We start from the raw sequence: 24,490 nt of genomic DNA, 5'->3' as shown, positions 1-24,490 counted from the left end.
TTCGTAATCACACATTGCAATGATCCACTTTTCGGGTCGGATTTCCTGCGAAATCCATCAGATTTAACGTGCATGCGCGCTCCCGAGCTTTTCTATCCAGTCAACCATTCGACCAACGGCACTTCAGCTGACGACATGGAGTCTGATAACAGCCCAAAACGTCCTTGGGCGTCCAGAACACCCAAAAGTTTTATCTGCTGAAGCTCGTCAGGCAAAACGTGAATCTGAACGACTCCGGACGAAAACGCGGATCAGCATTGGCAACATATTAGTAAACCCTCTAGTGAAATAGCAAGGTAAAGTACATGAAACATGAAATGGATATACAAAAGAATGTTCCAGAAAAACAAAAAGTCGGTGCTTTAGGAGTTAACTTCTTTTATTTACTAGATCTATTGACTAACGTCACTCATCCCACTACTATCATATTGTTTATACGCATTGACTAACCGTTTAGGTTATCATATTATACATTCGCCTATGTTGACATTGCTGATTGTGAAAGATACACGAATAGTCAGTGAAATGGCTTATAACATCAGATGTCGGCTAAATGCAGTTTATTGTATTTTTTTGATCATGGTGCGAGCACAGAGCATTAGTTCAACGTCCAGCTGATAAAGTAGGCTATTATTGTACCTGCAGTGGGAGTTTACATTAGTTTCCAGCATGTTGTGTGATGATTTCGCCGTTGCGTTGAAAGACTCCGTGTGTCTGGTAGTGAATGCTCGCTCTTGAGATCGCTCGAGCGCTCTTGTTGCATTCTGAAACATCACCACTAGAGGCAGCTAAAAACTGCATAGAGCACCTTTAACTAAGCTACTATTAATAAACTGATCTTCTACAGCATTGTTAATGTTCATTTCAATATTTAGAGAGTCTGTATCGGCCCACTATCCACAAGTTTCCTACGCCCCATGAGGCCTTGCGTCAAAAGTGGGCGCGTCTTCCGGTTTGAAGTAAACAAAGCGCGACTTGACATGCTTGACACTCGTTCATTCAACAGTTGACAGTCAAACTAGCTAACGATGTGGGAACACAACCTCAACGAAATTAAAAAGGGTGAAATGACAGTACCTTTACCCTCCGCAGTAGTTGGCTGAGAGGATGACGTGAAGAAGTGGCCTCGTATCACGTGTACAGTATAGTATTTTTGGCTATTTTGTAGATTCAGTAGCCTGTGACGGTAAGGCGACCGCAATTTGAAAAGCTCGGAGGCGTATCAGTAGCATATGACATCATGACTTTTGAGTGAACATACACTTTCAGGTCAAGTGGCGTGTTATCTAAACGCATTTTGAGCTATCCGCGTGTACGCGTGTCTGTACACGCCGTTAAATGTCCGATCTACATCTAAATCTACATCTGAGGAGCGATATTTATTTCCCTAGGATGGTAGGGGAAGACTCATAAATGCTATTAACCCCAGTGACGGGATAGGTTAGGGACGGGGTAGGTCATATATTTATATATACAGTAATGTAAGTCAACGGCGTTCATAAACGCGAATATGCGTGTTGATAGCACACCAAAAATGGAAATACGAATTGGCGTGTCATACATACACCATTTCATGTCCGCATGAAATGTCTTGGCTGAAGATTTTACTGACAATAAGATAAATCTCAGCTGAAGATCTTTAATGGGTAGTTTGGGGAGGGTTTACACTGTTCTCATTAATATTATAATAATATTATTAATAATCAATACTCATTAAGGCATGGTGACAGACAGTTGTGTGAGCTGACAAACAAATAAAATAATAAAATACACACTTAGTCATTGTGCTTTGGAGTTTATTCAAAATGATAAATGAATGTGCTGCTTGAATACATTAACTGGCACATTTGGTAAACAGTGTTGTATTCTGTCAACACAAGCTTTGATCCTGAGTTTAGGTGTAAAAACAGCCAATCAGATGCTGAGAGAGTTTATAGAATATTAATAATTTAACGTTCTGCTACACAACAGAACACCGCTATACAAGCCAGACTTCAGGGACACGCGGACCGTCAATCAAGGTCTGATCAAGGTACGGACGATTGCGGTCACGTACAAGAGTCATACAGTGAGCGTGTGTGTGTCCGTTACATTACACACAATCATGTTGTTTCCACACACATTCAGGATAGTGTTTAGTAATTGCGAACGGACGCATGTACTGTGGTCTGTGCAGTCGAGTGCGGGCGGTTGGGTTTGGCGTCTCCGTGTGGTTCTGTTCGGTATCACAGCTCAACACAAACTTTGTGAACACACACTGCATGACCCTGACAGGTGTGTAAAGTGGTGTGTGTTTCCGAGCTGATGGTGTTTAGCGTCTGACAGATAGTCACGCTCAGACACGACGCCACCGTCACCCGCCTCCATTTTCTAAAACGCAAATTGCTTTCTGATCTGTAATTGAAAAGCATTTTCTCACATTCGCATGAAAAGCCGCAGGTTTAGAGAAACGGCGGATTCAGGAAATATCAGCGAGACGCGTGACATTTACCCGCATTCTAACACTCGCCCACAAATATAAAACAGTGTGTGTAAACACGCCGTCCATTCGCCAGAACAAACACTGTTGCAGACCTTCCCCCGAGAGTAATGAGGTGCTTCTGAGACAGCCGTGGAAACACGAGCCAGTGTGTGTGTGTGTGTGTGTGAAGAGAGTGGAGTGTTGTTGTGTTAAGGGGATTATGGGAATTAAGCGTCGACACTCTCTGCATCCAGAGGTGGGATTAACACCCGGAGCGGATCAGGATAAGCAGCAGGACCTGCGGTCAGTCATACATTACAGGCCAACAGGGTGATATCACACACACACACACACACACACACGATTTCTGAAGGGTCATGTGACACTGAAGACTGGAGTAATGATGCTGAAAGTTCAAGCTTTGATGACAGGAATAAATGTCACGTTACTGTATATTCCCACTGGAGTGATATTACACTGTTCACTGTATTTCTGATTAAAACTTCTTTCAGAAACAGAAATCGCGTGAATATAAACATGAGAAACAGAGGCAGGATTATGTTTCTCTCTCTCTGCTGTTACATCTTTTCTTAACCAGTGTTGCCGTGGTGATGGTATCCGTGCCATCACTCCTCCAGCCTGCCTGTCACGGTTACCAGGCAACAGGCTCTCTCTCCCGGCAACAGCCTGTGACGCTCAACAGCTGTAGATGCTCTTGGACTTTCCTCTCATTGGTTAGATCCTCCAGTGTCCTGATTAGATCAGTCGAGTCATACGTGTGACTATGAATTGGATCAGATGATGGTTCTGAGCGGACAGAGAGTGTGTGCTGGACGTGTGTGTGTTCTGAGCGGAGAGATAGTGTGTGTGAACAGCATCTCTCATCAGTGATCATCCGTCAGTCATCAGTCTGCATCTCCCTCACTGTGACCCGTGTCTGATGTTCTGATGTTATTTATGGGCTTTGAGTTTGTGTCTCATTAAAGTCACAGCATGGCTGACATTCAGACTCTGTTTCTTCAGCTGTGAAGGAATCATGAGATCGTCACCTCGACACTAGGCGAAGTGTGCTGATGGGAAACACACGCTAAAGGAGCTCTGAGCGAAGTCACGTGTTTTTAGGCCAAAATGTTTTTCGTCACATACAGCAGATTCTCCTCACCGTCGGCTCGCTGTCCCTGAACATACACTGTGGAGGAGCGGCCTCAAACGCCAACATACACACAGAACAACCCATGCTCCAGCCAATCACAATAGTGTGCAGAAAGCAGGAGGGAGGGTCTAGCTAGCCTCCGTTTTGTTTAACAATAATTTAAACGTCAACAAGAAGTGAAGTCACCTACATCGCTTAGAGCATCTTTAAAGAGCCCTGTTCTGCTGTGTTCGGTGTGTAAAGTTGTGTGTTCTGCTGTGTTCGGTGTGTAAAGTTGTGTGTTCTGCTGTGTTCGGTGTGTAAAGTTGTGTGTTCTGCTGTGTTCGGTGTGTAAAGTTGTGTGTTCTGCTGTGTTCAGTGTGTAAAGTTGTGTGTTCTGCTGTGTTTAGTGTGTAAAGTTGTGTGTTCTGCTGTGTTTGGTGTGTAAAGTTGTGTGTTCTGCTGTGTTCAGTGTGTAAAGTTGTGTGTTCTGCTGTGTTCAGTGTGTAAAGTTGTGTGTTCTGCTGTGTTTGGTGTGTAAAGTTGTGTGTTCTGCTGTGTTCGGTGTGTAAAGTTGTGTGTTCTGCTGTGTTTGGTGTGTAAAGTTGTTTGTTCTGCTGTGTTCGGTGTGTAAAGTTGCGTGTTCTGCTGTGTTCGGTGTGTAAAGTTGCGTGTTCTGCTGTGTTTGGTGTGTAAAGTTGTGTGTTCTGCTGTGTTCGGTGTGTAAAGTTGTGTGTTCTGCTGTGTTCAGTGTGTAAAGTTGTGTGTTCTGCTGTGTTCAGTGTGTAAAGTTGTGTGTTCTGCTGTGTTTGGTGTGTAAAGTTGTGTGTTCTGCTGTGTTCAGTGTGTAAAGTTGTGTGTTCTGCTGTGTTCGGTGTGTAAAGTTGTGTGTTCTGCTGTGTTTGGTGTGTAAAGTTGTGTGTTCTGCTGTGTTCAGTGTGTAAAGTTGTGTGTTCTGCTGTGTTCAGTGTGTAAAGTTGTGTGTTCTGCTGTGTTTGGTGTGTAAAGTTGTGTGTTCTGCTGTGTTCGGTGTGTAAAGTTGTGTGTTCTGCTGTGTTCGGTGTGTAAAGTTGTGTGTTCTGCTGTGTTTGGTGTGTAAAGTTGTGTGTTCTGCTGTGTTCGGTGTGTAAAGTTGTGTGTTCTGCTGTGTTCGGTGTGTAAAGTTGTGTGTTCTGCTGTGTTCGGTGTGTAAAGTTGTGTGTTCTGCTGTGTTTGGTGTGTAAAGTTGTGTGTTCTGCTGTGTTTGGTGTGTAAAGTTGTGTGTTCTGCTGTGTTCGGTGTGTAAAGTTGTTTGTTCTGCTGTGTTCGGTGTGTAAAGTTGTGTGTTCTGCTGTGTTCGGTGTGTAAAGTTGTGTGTTCTGCTGTGTTCGGTGTGTAAAGTTGTGTGTTCTGCTGTGTTCGGTGTGTAAAGTTGTGTGTTCTGCTGTGTTCGGTGTGTAAAGTTGTGTGTTCTGCTGTGTTCGGTGTGTAAAGTTGTGTGTTCTGCTGTGTTCAGTGTGTAAAGTTGTGTGTTCTGCTGTGTTTAGTGTGTAAAGTTGTGTGTTCTGCTGTGTTTGGTGTGTAAAGTTGTGTGTTCTGCTGTGTTCAGTGTGTAAAGTTGTGTGTTCTGCTGTGTTCGGTGTGTAAAGTTGTGTGTTCTGCTGTGTTTGGTGTGTAAAGTTGTGTGTTCTGCTGTGTTCGGTGTGTAAAGTTGTGTGTTCTGCTGTGTTCGGTGTGTAAAGTTGCGTGTTCTGCTGTGTTCGGTGTGTAAAGTTGCGTGTTCTGCTGTGTTCGGTGTGTAAAGTTGCGTGTTCTGCTGTGTTCGGTGTGTAAAGTTGCGTGTTCTGCTGTGTTCAGTGTGTAAAGTTGTGTGTTCTGCTGTGTTCAGTGTGTAAAGTTGTGTGTTCTGCTGTGTTCGGTGTGTAAAGTTGTGTGTTCTGCTGTGTTCGGTGTGTAAAGTTGTGTGTTCTGCTGTGTTCGGTGTGTAAAGTTGTGTGTTCTGCTGTGTTCGGTGTGTAAAGTTGTGTGTTCTGCTGTGTTCGGTGTGTAAAGTTGTGTGTTCTGCTGTGTTCGGTGTGTAAAGTTGTGTGTTCTGCTGTGTTCAGTGTGTAAAGTTGTGTGTTCTGCTGTGTTCGGTGTGTAAAGTTGTGTGTTCTGCTGTGTTTGGTGTGTAAAGTTGTGTGTTCTGCTGTGTTTGGTGTGTAAAGTTGTGTGTTCTGCTGTGTTCAGTGTGTAAAGTTGTGTGTTCTGCTGTGTTCGGTGTGTAAAGTTGTGTGTTCTGCTGTGTTCAGTGTGTAAAGTTGTGTGTTCTGCTGTGTTCGGTGTGTAAAGTTGTGTGTTCTGCTGTGTTTAGTGTGTAAAGTTGTGTGTTCTGCTGGGTTCGGTGTGTAAAGTTGTGTGTTCTGCTGTGTTCGGTGTGTAAAGTTGTGTATTCTGCTGTGTTCGGTGTGTAAAGTTGTTTGTTCTGCTGTGTTCGGTGTGTAAAGTTGTGTGTTCTGCTGTGTTCGGTGTGTAAAGTTGTTTGTTCTGCTGTGTTCGGTGTGTAAAGTTGTGTGTTCTGCTGTGTTCGGTGTGTAAAGTTGTGTGTTCTGCTGTGTTCGGTGTGTAAAGTTGTGTGTTCTGCTGTGTTTGGTGTGTAAAGTTGTGTGTTCTGCTGTGTTCGGTGTGTAAAGTTGTGTGTTCTGCTGTGTTCAGTGTGTAAAGTTGTGTGTTCTGCTGTGTTCGGTGTGTAAAGTTGTGTGTTCTGCTGTGTTCGGTGTGTAAAGTTGTGTGTTCTGCTGTGTTCAGTGTGTAAAGTTTTGTGTTCTGCTGTGTTCGGTGTGTAAAGTTGTGTGTTCTGCTGTGTTCGGTGTGTAAAGTTGTGTGTTCTGCTGTGTTCGGTGTGTAAAGTTGTGTGTTCTGCTGTGTTCGGTGTGTATGTATGTATGTATGTATGTATGTATTATTTAGAATTTTTGCAGCACAAATAATATGTAAAAATGCTTAAATCAAGATATATTTATTTAAAAATAACAAAAGATACAAATGCCATATTTTTTATTATTATCATCTCAGTGCATTCGTTTAAATCAGCTGATGTGCCTTTGCCGGTCTGTCATTTGGCAAACGTGTGTTAGTCGTGTCAGTGAATATATTTCCGCAGTGATGGATTCCTCTGCATTAATTCATCTCTTTAGATTGGCCCTGATTAATGCGATAGCTAATAGTTGTTAATTATGCGGTGTAAATGATTGCAGCTGTTCATCTTTGGGTCACATTTAGATCTGTAGACGTGTGTCGTCTGTAGAGCATCAGTTTCAGTGCCGTCGCTCGCGATCTGAGCGGGAACTTCCTCTCAGATCCACTTCCTGTTGACGGATTCCCTCGAGCGATGGAGCTCGTCTCTGTAAAAGCCCAGAGACGTTTCTGTGTTTCTCTCGTTTATGATCGAGATCCTCTTCAGCTCTTCATGTCCTTCTTTTGTTGCTCATTTAAAGGGCAGAATGTGTGTTTCGTTTCCCTTCGGTATTTTTGCACAGTAACAAAAACTTTCCTGTCATATTAACATCACCAATACTCACCAATACTGCATTCATTTGATCAGAAATACAGTAAAACAGTGTAATATTACTCCAGTCATTTATTCCTGAATATATCATCATTACTCCAGTCTTCAGTGTCACATGATCCTTCACAAATCACTCTATTTTCAGTATTATTTGATGAATAGAAAGTTCAAAAGAGCAGCAAATATTTGAAAAACAAAATGCTACATTATAAAATTGCTACATTACTGTAACTGTTGATCCATTTAAAACATCAGTGATTAATACAATTTAATTTCTTAAAAATAAGTTTTTTAAATTACACTTTTTGAACATTTGATTACATCCATGTGACTGTATATAATTGGTAACATTTCAACCTGTGTGTGTGTGTGTGTGTGTGTGTGTGTGTGTGTGTGTGTGTGTGCGCTGCTGATACAGTGAGCAGATGGTTAGCTCATGAATAAGGAGTCTATAAAAAGAAAAGAAACGGATATGTTTGTGACACAAACACACACACACCATTACTGTCTTTAATGTTCTCCATCTGCTCTGTGTTTGAGTTATTCAGTGACATTCACACGTGTGGTGTGTAATCTTTACGTGATGATGTCACTTCCTGTTGCTCTGGGTCAGTGACACGTGTGTTGTTCTGCGGTCAGAGAGTGTGAGATCTCCTCATGGAAGTTGTGCTGGTCGTATATCGAGTGAAACGCTTCAGGAACACGTGTGGGCGGGGCTTGATTGTGTCTGTGGGGAGTTTGGGGTGTACCCTAACCCTAACTCTGTCCACAAGGAGACTGTATGCCTTTAACCCCCTGGGGACCAAGGTGAATTTGGGGTCCTTGAGACCTGAGGGTCCTTTATAGTTTCCTGCTAGGTGACGTCACATGACGTCCCGTTACGCCATTGGACTGATTTCATCCGTGCTTCATGACGCAATCATGCAGAGGCGTTCCCAACACGCTTCGACGCAGCTCCAGTTCCTCTCCAGGGTTAGGGGTACACACGTCACTGTGTTTACAAGCACGGATTGACTCCACATGTTCGCTGTCCGGATGTTTTTTTTTTTTTATTTGGGTTTTGATGAAGAACATCAAATTCAGAAAAAAATCTGTTTGTCTAGAGCATAAAGAGCATCTGTACAGAACATCAGGGTTAAACCCGACCTCATGCAGAACAGCTGTGAGATTTCTGCTTCATCTCCTTCATTGATCTGATAAAATGTCTGATATACACAGTGAATGTTTTCCATGGAAGCTTTGTTTTGCCACAGAAAAGAAAAATAGAAACTTTTTATGTCTCAATACAGACTTTATGTCTTGAGATTCCAAGTTTACATCTCACAACTCAGTATTTATATCTCAAAAAGCCATTGCCAATTAAGAACCTTCTGTATGTTTTATTCCATGGCTTCCATAGATGTTAGATGAGCTGCTGTGGTTAGTGATTTAATATCGAATGATGAACATGAGTGCTAAACCTCTCTCTCTCTCTCTCTCTCTCTCTCTCTCTCTCTCTGTCTGTCTGTCTGCAGGAGACTCGGCTCAACCCGGTGAGTTCTGTGTTATTCTTCTCTTCTGCTGATCTTTATAAAGATGTCATGAACCGCTGAAGGTCGAGAGCGTGACATTCATGTCAAACAGCGTTATTTCTCTCTTTCTGTTGATGATGCAGGATAAACACACACACACATATATATATATAAAGAGTGTGTGTGTGTGTGTACATGGGTGAAATGTGCTCTCTCTTCATAATAGCGTGTGTTTGAGGCTGTATTGGTTTCAATCAATCACTGTGTTGGAGCTGAATGTGTTGACAGCTCCAGTTCACTGAAGACATATGAGACAGAGAAATGAAATGACTGGAGACTTTTGACTTTCACACACTCTGATTGACCATGTTCAACTGAATATCTTTACACACACACACAGGCGTGAGTGTTTTGTGTGCAGGACTGGTGGTTTTGGGGTTGCTTCATGTCGTCAGTATGGTGTGTGTTTGATGGAAGGGAGACAGTGCTGTTGTTAGTGGTGTACATGATCTGCTGTCTCGCTCTCGCTCTGCTGGAGATCCACATGAGAAAAGATGGAGGCTTGTTCAGCAAATCCTCCTCGTGTGGGATTCAGACGCACTCCAGAGGAATTATGGGACATGTAGTCCATGCGAGTAAAGTGGCTTATCCGCCGCACTCCTGACCAAACGCGTTAAGCCTGAGAGATAAAGAGTGTGTGTGTGTGTGTGTGTGTGTGTGTGTGTGTGTGTGTGTGTGTGTGTGTGTGTGTGTGTGTGTGTGTGTGTGAGAGAGATCTGTTAGAGTGAAGCGTGGGAATGTCAGAAAGAGTGTGTAGATGTTGTGCGTTTATGAGGCACATTAATGTTCTGATGTCGAGCTGCTCATCTGGTCCAATCACTGACGATTTACTAGCATTTCATTATCAATCAAATGAAATAATTATTGTTTTAAAATTATTATTATTATTAATAGTTTTGGTTATTTTTAAATATTCTAGTTTAGGTGTACTGTACTTGTATTCCAGTTGTTTATTTTCATCCCTGCGGATATTGTGTGTTTGTGTGTAACTGTCCTTCATTTGCTATCATGTGTCCTGAACCCATCAAGTGTGTGTGTGTGTGTGTGTGTCTTTATATGCTGTCACACGTCCTGAACTCAACTTCACTTCACAATATGATTCAGAATCAAGCATCTTTGAACAGCCCCTTCGGTGTGTGTGTGTGTGTGTGTGTTGCAGCAACTTTCCCTTCAGAAATCCTCCCTCACAGAATCTAATTAAAATGAGAGAGAGAGAGAGAGAGAAAGAGATATGACACACATTATTAGAACGACAATTATTAAAATATATTAAATGTTATGTTAAAATATTTCCATGTTTTACAGTGAATCATCATGCATGTACATATAGTTTAAAAAAGTAAGTTCAACAATTTATCAACATTTTAGAATTCTATGAACAATTTTATGATTCACTTCCGTCGCAACGATCATTAGTTATTAACTTAAGGGCCGCTAACACGACAGAAAAGTCTTAAGTTGTCTCTACACAAACTTTAAAAACACAAGACTGTGAGAACTACACCATCCCCTACACTGATCTCCGTAATATCCTCACACACTCCGTCCATTACATGGAGCAGGGACCGCTGATCTCATACACTCTCCATCAGAAATACTCCTCTATAGGATTGAGGGAAGGAGAGGAACATGTGACCACCCTGGGATGAATAGTGACCCGGGCCCTGATGAGCCCACGGTGGATATTCACATTGTCCCATACACTGACATATTGTGGTTGGTGAGGCCCTACGAGACCTCTCTCTTTTTCAGGGATCAAATCAAAATGAAAACGGTCCTAGAAGATGAGGAGCTTCTGTGTATGGCCAAGAGTGGAGATGTGAGTGGCCACACCATTCAGAGTTATAGTGCCCCCTCGCTGGCTGTGCTGTGAACTTTGTGAGATGTCCGTGATGGTTAGTAGTACGGCAGTCTTGATCATGTTGATGGATGACTGCAGGTTGTGTATGTGGGTCTCTGTGTTGTGTAGTTTTTCTTCTAAAGTGTAGGAAACTCAGAAGTGAAGACCAGGAGACTTGGTTGTATTGAGAACACAGACATCGTCGAGTCTGACTAACGGATCTTTACATTGAAATTTTATATATTTTTAGGGGGAGAGATTTACATTGAGGGGGGAGAAACTCTGAAACAAAGCATGTAAATGAGCTGAGACACGGGAACAGGACAGGGCAGGACTTCCCACGATCAGAGAGATCAGGACATCAGGAATACCCGCTGGGAACCCCTACCGTTTACAGAGATGTCCTGATCTCATCATTTATGAACTTTCTCAATATAAAATATGGTTCCTGTCAAACACAGCAGCACTAGGTTATAGTCTATCATTTCATTTCCAGTACGTGCTTTTGAAATATGGGATCGAATATTCAGCAACTCGAGCTTTATCATTTGTTCATCTGTATTTAATCTGTTTTTTATTTGTTGAACATCAACACAAATGTAAACCTTAGAGGGGTTGGAAGTTTTTTGTATTCCCTAATTCGGGGAACAGACACGATCTCTACGTGATGATGTCAGTCTGTGTGTGTGTGTGTGTGTGTGTGTGTGTGTGTGTGTGTGTGTGTTGGCCCAGTAAACCTGAGTGAGAAGTTCTAACTATGTAGAGCAGATTAAGTGTGTCCGCTCTCGCTGTGGCTGTTTAACAGCTTGTAAACGTGTGTCGAATCGAGAGAGATGAGCAGCGCACACTGGCAGAATATTCCTCTCTTAAACACCCGTGAAATCTGGAGTCACCTTGATAGACAGACAGACGGATAGATAGACGGATGGATGGATGGATGGATGGATGGATGGATGGATGGATGGATGGATGGATGGATGGATGGATGGATGGATGGATGGATGGATGGATGGATGGATGGATGGATAGATAGATAGATAGATAGATAGATAGATAGATAGATAGATAGATAGATAGATAGATAGATAGATAGATAGATAGATAGATAGATAGATAGATAGATGGATGGATGGACGGATGGGGGGAGACAGAGAGAGAGAGAGAGAGAGAGAGAGAGAGAGAGAGAGAGAGAGAGAGAGAGAGTGAGAGAGTGTGTGTAGCGATTGTGTCCGTTTCCCTGGAGGAATAGTGTTCTTCAGCAGAGAGGCAATTTCCCCTGTCATTTTCTCCATCTCACACATTCCCCACTTCCCAGAATCCTCCATTCTCATCTGTTTGCCCCCCCCCCCTCTCTGACAGACAGACAGACGGACAGACAGACGGGGGCAGACAGACAGATATCAGACATTAGAGCTGGAATTAAAGGGAATGCACATCATGGAAATCTGTCTTTCTCCGTGTGTAACTGCTGTAATCGGGTCCTTCTATCATCCCAGAACACATGAACAGTGAAACCCAGTAACTGTGTTCTGGTGAGTGTTTCTCTGAGAGCATGATCTGAAATAAGCCCATCACATTTCACTCCTTCTGACGTATGAAGAGGATCTTATTATAATATCCCCGCCCCTACAGAGGAAAATAAAATCTGAAAAGAGATCTCCAAAATGTTTCATTTATTTCTCCTAGACAACTTTGAGATCCATATGACACCAAACTGAGACAAAGGTTTATTTCTCCTGTGTCTCAGGCTTTTCTCTGGAGCAACAAGATGCACTAAATCTCAATTTAGTCTCCTTTTAAGTTTCAGAAGAGATCTCAACAAGCTCTAATATAATGCTCAGAGTTTCTCAACTTCTGTGTCTCTTTGTGATCTCAGACAGAGAAATCAGAGAGTTCTCTCCATGAACTAATCTACCATTTGCTATAGATTTTTAAAGCCTGATGGCTGTAGATAGATCCTCTGTCTGTGCTGCAGTGAAGAGAGAGTACCATTCCCGTCAGTTGTTTCTTTGGTCCATCAAGATGTTCTGAAGTGGATGATCTGTGGTGTTTAGAACGGTGAATCTAGTCTGGTAGGAGGAAAAGGTCTTGATTGAATTAGTAATTCATGTGTGTGCATGTGTGTTTGTGTGCATGTGAGGGAAAGTGAGCGAGAGAGACTCGGATATTGCTCCATAGTAGCTCCAGTAGTACTCATTTTCTTTTTTCAAAGGAGAAATAAAGGAGTCATTAAAAACACTGAATTGAGATTAGCAAGCCATCTCATTTTAGTCTCAGATATGACTCCCTCTGGTTATTCTGTCTCACCTAGTGAATTTTAGGAGAAACATATGAGAAACATTTTAGACAAAATAGAGATTAAAATAAGGCTTAGATGAGAATCTCAAATTTGTCTCCTGAGCTATAGAAAAGCAAGCTTTGAGCAGTAAAATTTTCCTCTGGGATCTGCATATTTACCCTTAATCATTCAGTTCCTGAGCGCCAACACAGACCAGTTGGAACACAATGGACAAGATTTGTGTGAAATACGGGAAGCATGTGTGTGTGTGTGTGTGTGTGTGTGTGTGTGTTTGTGTGTCGTCCTAGCCCACTGAAAGTGGCGCTGCAGAAACGAGCGCTTGTGTAACGAGGTTCCTGCCGGAGATAATGAGCTCCAGTGGCGTTTTCTGTCTGTGTCTTTCCTCCCGCTATTAAAGTCCCACTGATTCACAGACGCTTTCATCAGCAGCGGCGCCGCGTTCTGCCAACCGGGAACGACCTCCTGCTCTGGAGAAACACGTGTGTGTAAATAACCATCTAAACGTGTGCATGACCGCCTGAGAAATTCCCTGAGCGCCGATGGAGACGGACGACATTATCAGGACAGACAGACTGTAAAGTAAAGAAGACTGTGTAATCTAGATCATTAAGAGGTAAAAGGTCACAGCGGTGACCGTGTGTGTGTGTGTGTGTGTGTGTGTGTGTGTGTGGTTCCTGTTTGTTCCTGGAGTTGTTGATCGATTCCAATCCAATGAGAGGAATGACGCCAATTAATCATGTTGCCATGGCAGCGGTTGCCGAGGGGTTTCCGAACACGGAGAGAAGAGAAGCAGCTGAACGCAGCTGCAGTGAAGTGTGTGTGTGTGTGTGTGTTCTAATTCACACACTTGTGCACTATTCTATGCCATACTGTAGTGTAAATAGTGCAAGTAGTGAGTTCACCACAGGGGTGTTGATGGCACGCTGGATAAGACACATGCCTTTGGTGTGAGCGACCCAGGTTCGAATCCACTGTGAGACACCAATCTGTCCCTGACTTAACCCCTAGTTGCTCCAGAGGCGTGCGACCTCTGACATCTATAGCAATTGTAAGTCGCTTTGCATAAAAGTGTCAGATAAATGTAATGAAGACACTAAAAATCCCCAAAAGACACAGTGCCTAAATGTTACACACAGATCTAGACTGTGTGTGTGGATGTGTGTGAGTGTATAAGTGTGTGTGTGTGGGGGGGGGGGCGGTGTTTGTGTGAGTCTGTAAAAGAGTGTGTATGTATGTGTCTGTGGGTGGGTGTTTAAAATAGTGTGTGAGTGTATAAGTGAGTGTGTGTGAGTGTGTAAGAGAGACTGTGTATATGTGTGTGTGTGTATGTAAGATATTGTGTGTGCGTCTGTGTGTGTGTGTGTGTGCTGTAATTAGCAGTTATTTGCTCTGGATTTCATTCTGCTCAGTCATTAGTGTTGCACCAAGACAGTTTGCTGTGAAATCTGAGTTTCCCTTCGGCCAGGAAATTAACAAGACCATTAGTGCATTAGAAACCCCCTGAACTCCACCAGAGAGAGAGAGAGAGAGAGAGAGAGAGAGAGAGAGAGAGAGAGAGAGAGAGAGAGAGAGATCTACAGCACTGTATACTTCTCACTAATAATAGTTTCCACATGACCCTGTTTAATTCAGCTGCTTGTCATCTCACAAACATGTATGCAGTATGGATACAGTATCTCACACACGTTTTTATAAATGTGCATTATAGCAGTGTGCATCTAGGCGATTTTACATCCTGTATCCAGTTGCGTTATTGCGTTCCACGAGTGCTGCTACATCTCATCTGTGCAGTCAACTAAACGGCAGACTTCACTCCGGGACGGTGTTTCAATTACAGTTTCTTGGAAGCATCAAAATGTCATGATCTTACAAGCCCTGGAGGAAGCGTGAGGCCGAGGCCTGCTGTTCCACGAGCTTTAACAAGCTCCAGGGAAGATGGGGAATTACGGGCTGACTGTGTCCCAGACATGAAAGCCTCAGCCTGGGAATAAATCAGTGCGCTCCCCGGGTCTTTATGGAGCTGTTTTACAGCTTCTCTGTAGGAGATAGAGACCGGCCCAGATCATAAATTAGATTCTCTGCAGTCGGGCTGCATTTACCCCGAGGGGGCGACAGTTTCACTGCAGGATCTGACGGACCTTGAGAAGCTTCTTCACCACAGGAACTGGCCGACAGTGACCTTCACAAACCACCAACTCACTATCTACACTATATGGCCAAAAGTATTGGGACACCCCTCCAGATCATTGAATTCAGGTGTTCCAGTCAGCTCCATGACAACAGCAACTCAACCCTAGATCAGTGGAGGCGTGTTCTCTGGAGTGACCAATCACGCTCCTCCGTCTGCCAATCCGATGGACGGGTCTGGGTTTGGCTCTTGTGCCGAGTGTAAACTTTGGTGGAGGGGGGGTTATGGTGTGGGGTTGTTTGTTATAGAGGGGGTTATGGTGTGAGGTAACATCAGTCACCGCTGTGACCTTTTACCTCTAAATGATCTAGGTTACACAGTCTTCTCGTCCAACATCAGTGCCGGACCGCACTAATGATCTTCTAGAAGAATGATCAAACATTCCCATAAACACTAGTTCTGTGCTCTGAATATCCATACAGCAATACACTGTCATGAACTCCTGACGATACACGCAAGGGCGTACAGTAGGTGGACAACCAGAATGTCGTTTACCGCCGTGCCGCGGCAAAAATAAACCAGCCGTATTTCAAAGTCGGTTGCGAAATGACCACCAGGTGGCGCAAAGGGACATTTGGCGAAAGCAAAACATAATTATGTAAAGTAGACTACATTTTGAATGGAATAGCTTTAACTAGAATATGAATTTTTATAGCAGAACATTTTATTGTTCTTGTTGTACACGGATGCTATATAAATAAACTTGCCTTGCCTATCTGTCTGTAAATTAATATATACCATCTGTTTGTCACGTTATTTGGCGTTTTTCTACAGCAAGGTTTATAAATGACCAATAGAAATCCCTGCTCCATTTTACACAGATTGTAGTGTAGACTTTGATTTTAAAGGGATACTCCACCCCAAAAAATCTGAGTTTCTTTCTTCTGCTGATCACAAAGGAAGATATTTTGAAGAAGGATTGGAACATAGTTGAAAAAAACATAGTTTTTCAAAACATCTTCCTTTTGTTCAGCAGGAGAAGGAAACTCAGGTTTGCAACAACTCGAGGGTGAATAAATGATGACATATTTTTGGGTGGAGTGTCCCTTTAATATTGTATTTATTTCCTAAAACCATTATCCTGCTGGATTGACTGAGAATGTGCTGCTATATTCGAAAAGAAAAGAAAAAAGATTTCTTTGCATTTGTAGTGCAAATGCAAAATGCTTCTGTTTTACTTAAATCCAATTATTTAGGTACCGTAATCATTTTGCGAATAGAATAATTAAGAATTGTAATATTTCCGTTTCATCCTCCCTCGGTTTGCTTGTTGTAATGCTGTATGACAGTGGCGTGTCCTTCGTGTGGCAGGGAGCCGACAGCAGACTGCAGATGTCTTGTTATTTGTGTTTGTCTGTAAGCAGCGGTTCTGGCGGGGTCACGTCTGCGCGACCCCTGCTAATGCGTCACGCTGAGCGGCGAGGCCTCAGGTAAATGAAGGGCGAGCGCGGTGCCCAGGGCTTATGCTGTAATGAATTCAGGGTTTGTTGTTTCATTCCGTCGATTTCACAAACGAACATGTGCACATTTTAATGACTTCGACCTTTGCGTTTTGAAGATTGGGGCTGAATTTATTTAATGAGTGACCGCGGAGTCTTCGAGCGAGTCACGGTCAAACTAGCCAGTGTGTCTGAGAAACAACAGCAGTGTGTTCAGCTGAAGCTGTATCTGCCAGAGTCTGTGCTTGAAGCTCTCGGCTCATCCAATGGGAACGGAAGCTCGTTTCCGCCACGGAATTAGAAATAAACAAGTCATTCCGAGTTTATATTATCTCACAATTCTGACTTTTTTTTTTCTTGGAGTTCCCAGGATAACCCCCAGAGGGTGCTCATTCCGCCTCCTGTTCTGCTTTGCCATCATGAACTACACTTCCCATAATCCCTTGCCTGGACTCATTAAATCCACCTGTGTGTGATTGACTCTTTTATGTTTGTCTTTTTAAGCTCTTTGTTTTGTTGTTTAAGTCTTGTATGTTGTTACTCAGTATTCCTGAGCGTTATTCTGCTTTTCTCTGTCCTGTTTTTTAGTTTTTTATTCTTTGGCAATATTCTGGATAACCCTTTTTCCTGCGTTTTCTGCTTTGTTGCGTATTGTGATTTTTTGCCAGTGTGTTTGACCCTTTGCTCGTTAAATGGATCATGATTCTGGATTGTTCCAATAAAGCTCCATTTGGATCTTGAACCCAAGCCTCGGGGCAATTCGTTAGACTTTGCGTTCATATTACGTTCCCAAGCTCATAGTTTTGAGAAACATGATGAAAGACGTCATGAGCGAAACAGTGTGTTTATCTGCATTTCGCTCCGATATCAGAAGTGTCTGATCCGATCAGAATCTCCAGCACAAGCGATGGAAGTCGAGGGATTTCCCATCATTGAGTGGCAGGTGTGGTGTGTTCTGGCTCTATTTCCCAGAGTGCTCCACTGCAGCGCTGCGAATGGATCTGAATTAAAGTGGATTTAATAGAGTCGGGCAACAGAGGAGACTGCTTTATAACGCTTATTATCAATCCTGCTTTATAATGAGCTGAATTACTACCCTGATGGTGAAAGATTAGAGAGATTTAGAATCAGCAGCATAGACACATGCAGAGAGAGAGAGAGAGAGAGAGAGAGAGAGAGAGAGATCTGAGGGGGCGTCACATTGATGGCTGAGAGGCAGAGAAAGTCTAATGTGGCGTTCATGCCGTCCTAGAAATGAGACTTTCAGACATCTATATACTGTAGAAGGAAAATGGAAGATTGTATAACAGACTGAATCAGAGAAAATCAGCTTTAGATTTGAAATGAAAGATGCTGCGATGATGCTCAGGTCAGTATAGGCAGAACATCATGTATACGATAAAAGGGGTTAGGTAACCCTTCACAATAACGGTACATGAATAAGACCAGAACTAATAGTTACTTCAACATGAACTCAAGATGAGTGAAGATATGAAATAATAATTAACTAATTAAGAGCAATCCTTAAATATGACAGGAGTCATGAGGTTTCATGCATGAATAACAGCAGCCTTATCTACATGTTAGTACATGCTGGATAATTACTGCATTAATTAACATTTAGGGGTGAACTAAATCAATCAGACTCTGTAAGAAGGAATAAGGAATATTTTGACTTTGAAATCAATTTAAACAATATATTATTGTCATAATTTAAACTATTGACAGAAGCAGCTTCGCCATAAACATTACTGAAAGGCACATGATTATTTTGTTGTTGTTTTCACATAGAAAATACTAAATCTATTAATAATGCATCTTAAAAGGCCTTAGTCTATTTTGTAATATTCTCTTTCCCATCAAACTAAACTACAACTGACTTACAACACTTCCTGAGGAATTGGTTCCCAAAGGAACAATGGCTGGAACCACAGCTGCCAGTATTTGACGGATACATTTCAGTTTAGTTAATGAGATAATTAGGACGTGCCCCCTCAAGTAAAGTCATGACACAATAGTCCCTTGCAAATCATCTATCATCCATCTATCTATCTATCTATCTATCTATCTATCTATCTATCTATCTATCTATCTATCTATCTATCTATCTATCTATCTATCTATCTATCTATCTATCTATCTATCTATCTATCTATCTATCTATCTATCTACCTATCTACCTATCTATCTATCTATCTGCCTGTCTGCCTGTCATCATTCCAGCTGTTCTCATTAGTATCATCTCTGGTTAATTGATGTTTCCTGATCTCAGCTCTGTCTGATTGGTGTCAGACTCTTCTGTTGACGCTCCACGCATTCATTCGTCTTCCGGTTTGTCAGTTAATAAGAGTCAAGCTGCTTCTGTTTTCCCGACATTTTGTCCTCTGCTGCAGTGTGACTCCCGCCATTAATCCCAGTGCCTGTGAAGAACGAGTCCAACAAAAGCGCTGAGCACAAGAGCGTGTGATTGTGAAGAATGGACACAATAGCTGGTGATTTCAGTGTACTCTCTCTTTGATTACGCCGATCTACTGCCAATCTCAGAGTCAAGACGGCCGAAACCAACATCTCCAGTCAAATCACCACTCTTCAGACACATGTGTGATGGAGAGAGAAGTCGAGTGGTCACAGGAGCATTTTATACACAAACCACAGGAAAAACGTCTCGGGTTATGACTATAACCCTTGTTCCCTGAGAAGGGAACGAGACACTGCGTCGAGAATCGACACTTTGGGGACGCTCCCTAAGCGTGCGCCTCTGAAGTATGAATGAAACTAATCCAATCCTGATTGGTGTTGCGTCGTGACGTAACATGTGACGGCATACCCGGAAGTATAAAAGTGACGTTGTCACAACACACACTAGCCTCGCGATGAAGCAAGACGCTCTAAGGCCTAAAGGGGGCGTGGCAGAACGACGCAGTGTCTCGTTCCCTTCTCAGGGAACAAGGGTTATAGTCATAACCCGAGACGTTCCCTTTCGAGGGAACTCTACACTGCGTCGAGAATCGACACTTTGGGGAACGAGTGCCCACTAGGCCACGCACCGAATAGGCCTGTCCTGGAGTGAAACTGTTTAGGCACTCAGCAAGGACTGAGCACCTGTGCACCGGGTGTACTGGGAAGGTGGAGACTGTAAAATTTTATGAAAGTATGTGGGGTAGCCCAGCCGGCTGCCTCGCAGATCTCCTGAAGAGGTACTCCCGAAAGAAGGGCCCTAGAGGAAGCCATGCCTCTAGTTGACTGTGCCCACAAGGTAAAAGGTGAAGGCAAACCGCGCACCTTGTAAGCCTCAGTAATAGCCTGGACGATCCAGTTGCTAATAGTTTGTTTGGTTGCCGGGAGCCCCCTCTTAGGTGACCCAGAACATACTAGTCCAATTGTTCCAACCTTCTCCAAGAAGAGGACCCCTCAAGGTACAAGCTCAAGCTCTGACTGGGCAGAGCAAGTGAAGCCTCTCCACTTCCGCCGACACATGAGGTGGAGGATGGAATGCCTGAGGGACTATAGAATGAGCCGTATTCGATGGAACTTTAGGCACGTAGCCCGGACTCGGGTGTAAAAAGGCCTTCACTCTGCCAGGGGCAAACTCCAAGCAAGCTGGCATTACTGCCAGGGCTTGGAAATCTCCCACCCCCTTAAGTGAGGTAATTGCTAAGCGAAAAGCCATTTTCAGTGTTAAGTCCTTAGGCGAAGCCGACTCTAAAGGTTCAAAGGGGGCAGGGATAACCCCTCCAGAACTATTGCCAGGTCCTAGGCAGGAACCCTGGACCTGGCTGCCGGCCTCATCCTCCAAGTACCAAGGAGAAACCGAATGACCAACTGGTGCCTCCCCAGAGGCCCATCACTTAACGGTGCGTGGAAAACCGCAATGGCAGCCACGTACACCCTAAGCGTGGACGGGGAGAAACCCTTAGAGAAACGATCTTGGAGAAATCCCAGAACTGAAGCCACCGGGCAGTTTACTGGATTTAACCCAAGTTCTCTACACCAAGTGACAAACACATTCCACTTGAGGTCATATAATCTCCTGGTGGATGAAGCCCAAGAGCTAAGTATGGTTTTCTCAACAGGATGTCTGCCCCCTGATTCTGAACCCCCGGAATATACATTGCTCTGATAGAGAGTATTTTCCCTTGGGACCAAAAGATAATCTGATGCGTCAGTCTGCACAGAGGGCGCGATCTGATTCCCCCTTGTCGGTTCAGATAGGCTACCACTGACCGTACTAGGACGTGGTGACCTTTGATGTCTGGGAGGAAGCTCCTCAAAGCCCTGAACACAGCCATCATCTCTAGGCAGTTTATATGCCAAGAAAGATGATGGTCCTGCCATAGACCCCTGGCAAACGGTCGTCCATGACCGCGCCCCAGCCAGTGAGGGAGGCGTCTGTCGAAACGGTTTCCCGGCGACATGACACTCCCAACACTGGCCCAAGGTTTCTTCCATATTCTCAGAGAACAAAGGCATCTGCGCGTTACTCTGATCATACGAAGCGGATTCCCTCGGGAGAAAACCCCTTGGTCTTTAACCACCACTGAAGGGGCCTCATGTGTAGCAGGCCCCAAAGGAATGATGTTGGATGTCACTGCCATGAGGCCCAGCATTCTTTGAAATTGCTTCACAGTGATGGCCTGGCCTAGCTTTACCCTGGATACCAAATTTCAAAATTGTAAATTTTCAAAATTGAAAATTTGACTCGTCAAATTCGTCAAAAAATCGTCAAAATTGACTCGATACGTGCGGGAGACATGCGTGCCTACATCGTAATCGAGTTCCATATGACTCCCAAAAATGTCGTACACTGGGATGGTTCTAGCACACTCCTCTTTGCATTGAGTCTCAACCCCAATTTCAGAATGTGGCCAAGGACGACATTTCGATGCCGAACTGCCATTTCCCGAGACTGAGCCAGAATGAGCCAGTCGTCGAGATAAATCAATATATGGATGTCTTGAAGTCTCAGTGGAGCAAGGGCTACATCCATAAATTTGGTGAATGTGCAGGGAGAGCGTGCTAGGCCGAACGGAAGAACCCGATATTGGTAAGCTTCGAAAGCGAACCTCAGGTATCTCCTGTGACATGGAAGGATGGAGTGAAAATAGGCGTCTTTTAGATCTATCGTGACAAATCAGTCCTCTGATCTGACTCACGATTACTGGAGTTAACCGTTCGAACCTGCACCTCCCTATTCAGAGATCGGTACAAAACCCCGAGATCTAGAATTGGCCTTAACCCCCAATCCTTCTTTGGAACTATAAAGTACCGGGTGTAAAACGCGGACCCCCTGTCTGAAGGAAGAACACGTTCTATGGCTTCCTTTAGCAGCAGAGTTTGAACTTCTTGTTCCATCACCTGAGCCTGCTCTGGGACCACTGTAGTCTGTACCACCCCAGAGAACTTGGGGGGCGGTGTGCAAACTGCAGTCTGTACCCTGATTCTATTATATGTAGGACCCATGCAGATATGTTGGGAAGATGATACCATGCCTCTACAAAATATACTAGGGGTACCAGCCTCTGGAGAGTGGCCTCTGGTTTTTTTTTTTTTTTTTTTTTTTTTTTTTGTCTTTCGAGAGCATCTTTCTCGACTTCCTGAAGCGGAATACCGGCAGGCTGTAGTCGATATGGATGTTTTGACCATAAACGATGCTTCGTTATAATATTTTCGCTGGAAACCGATGTGGCCCGAAGCGTCGCTGACGGCAGGCAACATACATCGTTTCCTGTTTAAAAATATTCAGGCCCCATATAGATATATTGGAAGGTGTAGCCATTCTGCAAAATCTACTAAGGGAACCAGCCCCTTGAGACCGACCTCGGGTGTCTTTCGAGTCCCTGAAGCGGATGACCGGCAGGAAAAAGTCGAGAAAAATTTTGTGACCACAGTCGGGGTGAACGCCACAGTGTGCGTTCGCTGGAAATCGATGTAGCCCGAAACGTTCAAAACGGTGGGACAACATATATATTTTATATATAATCTTATATATATTTATTTACTATATATATATATATATATATTATTTATTTATTCCTAAACCTGTCGACGATTGAAGTTACAGCGCCGGAGAACAGGCCAGTTTCCCTTATTGGAAAGGAGACTCGTAATTTTCACGAGAGAAAATTTGCCTCGACAAACGAGAGATCCGAGTCAAAGTTTCCGTATTGCAATGCAGACCTTAAATCTACGCGCTGCAGTCACAGAATCTTTATTGCAGAGTAGACTCGTAATCTACACGCTGCCTCGGCAAACGCAAGAATTTAGGACACTGGGTTTGGAAACACGGGACGAATGCGGTTCATCCCCCGATCTCATGATCTTTTAGTGGAGATCGGGGAAAAACGGCAAACTCCGGCGCTGAGGCTGTGACCCGTGCCGCATGAAACGCAATTTATTTAAACTTGCGTTTCCCTCCTCATTTTGTGGCCAGCTGAAGTTCAGTCTGGCCACGGCACGAGTCACAACCTCACCAGTTCCTCATATGCTTGGCCGTGAACTGGCGCGCCTAACTCACGGTCATCCGTATCGATACTGAGCACGTCTACTTCCTTGGAAGCAGAGAGCCTGAGTATCGGGACCTGATCGTGGTCAGAAGAAGCCGCGGCGCGGACTTCTGCGCCACTCACAGGGGCTACGGGATCATCAGACGATGAATGAGAAAGTGCCTCAGCAGTCTCATTCTCGTCTGCAAGATCCCGCTGTGTACCCCACGATCTCAATCGCCGCGCCGCCTCAACGGACGCGGGACCAGAAACGCAGGGAACGCAAGCCTGACCGTGCTCATCAAAGCACGCCAGCCGGGAGCGCAGCACTCTAATAGGAAGTGCTTTACAGTCTGCACAAGTCATGCTGCGCTCCCAAACAATTTACACACAAAGCATGTGCGTCCCCACCTGTGACATAACGAGGGCAGAGATGCACACATCTTTTTAAATTGCTCGCTGGCCATTTCCAGTTCAAACTGAGTGACAAACAACACCAAATAAGACAGACAGTTTCAACATAAAGCGCTTGCTGAAGAGCGAAAGCTAGTGTGTGTTGTGACAACGTCACTTTTATACTTCCGGGTATGCCGTCACATGTTACGTCACGACGCAACACCAATCAGGATTGGATTAGTTTCATTCATACTTCAGAGGCGCACGCTTAGGGAGCGTCCCCAAAGTGTCGATTCTCGACGCAGTGTAGAGTTCCCTCGAAAGGGAACTCCACTGTTTAAACCTCCGCAAGATTGAAGGAGAAAGTGAAAAGCACAGAAACGAATTCAGTTGTCTTTATGTTGTAGAACGTGACGCTGCATTCACAGAGTTCAGGTTATTGTCCCCCGCATCCTCATTATCTTTTGGTCAGGTGTGTGTACAGGTGTGTGTATTACAGGAAACAGGTGTGAGTACAGGTGTGTGTATTACAGGAAACAGGTGTGAGTACAGGTGTGTGTATAACAGGAAACAGGTGTGTGTACAGGTGTGTGTATAACAGGAAACAGGTGTGTGTACAGGTGTGTATTACAGGAAACGGGTGTGTGTACAGGTGTGTATTACAGGAAACAGGTGTGAGTACAGGTGTGTATTACAGGAAACAGGTGTGTGTACAGGTGTGTATTACAGGAAACAGGTGTGTGTACAGGTGTGTATTACAGGAAACAGGTGTGTGTACAGGTGTGTATTACAGGAAACAGGTGTGAGTACAGGTGTGTGCATTACAGGAAACAGGTGTGAGTACAGGTGTGTGTATAACAGGAAACAGGTGTGTGTACAGGTGTGTGTATAACAGGAAACAGGTGTGTGTACATGTGTGTATTACAGGAAACAGGTGTGAGTACAGGTGTGTATTACAGCAAACAGGTGTGTGTACAGGTGTGTATTACAGGAAACAGGTGTGTGTACAGGTGTGTATTACAGGAAACAGGTGTGTGTACAGGTGTGTATTACAGGAAACAGGTGTGTGTACAGGTGTGTATTACAGGAAACAGGTGTGAGTACAGGTGTGTATTACAGGAAACAGGTGTGTGTACAGGTGTGTATTACAGGAAAC

At 43.9% G+C, this 24,490-nt stretch overlaps 1 protein-coding gene across 11 annotated transcripts in view; it reads left to right on the top strand.

The window, feature by feature from the left end:
• nrxn2b (neurexin 2b) overlaps positions 1–24,490 on the top strand; it is a 334,333-nt gene that overhangs the window by 122,198 nt on the left and 187,645 nt on the right. For 9 of the 11 annotated variants that reach the window (XM_089131837.1, XM_089131838.1, XM_089131831.1 and 6 more), the window contains one exon: positions 8,634–8,651. The exons of the other annotated variants lie outside the window; for them this stretch is intronic. In XM_089131837.1, the coding sequence (XP_088987963.1) occupies positions 8,634–8,651 (18 nt within the window). The remainder of the gene's footprint in view (positions 1–8,633; positions 8,652–24,490) is intronic. 11 annotated transcript variants of the gene reach the window in all.

This window comes from Pimephales promelas, chromosome 1 (assembly GCF_988280905.1).
Source record: "Pimephales promelas chromosome 1, fPimPro1.hap1.1, whole genome shotgun sequence".
Taxonomy (NCBI): Eukaryota; Metazoa; Chordata; class Actinopteri; order Cypriniformes; family Leuciscidae; genus Pimephales; species Pimephales promelas.
Note: the sequence above shows the minus strand (reverse complement) of the source record. Positions and strands in the feature narration are given on the sequence as shown.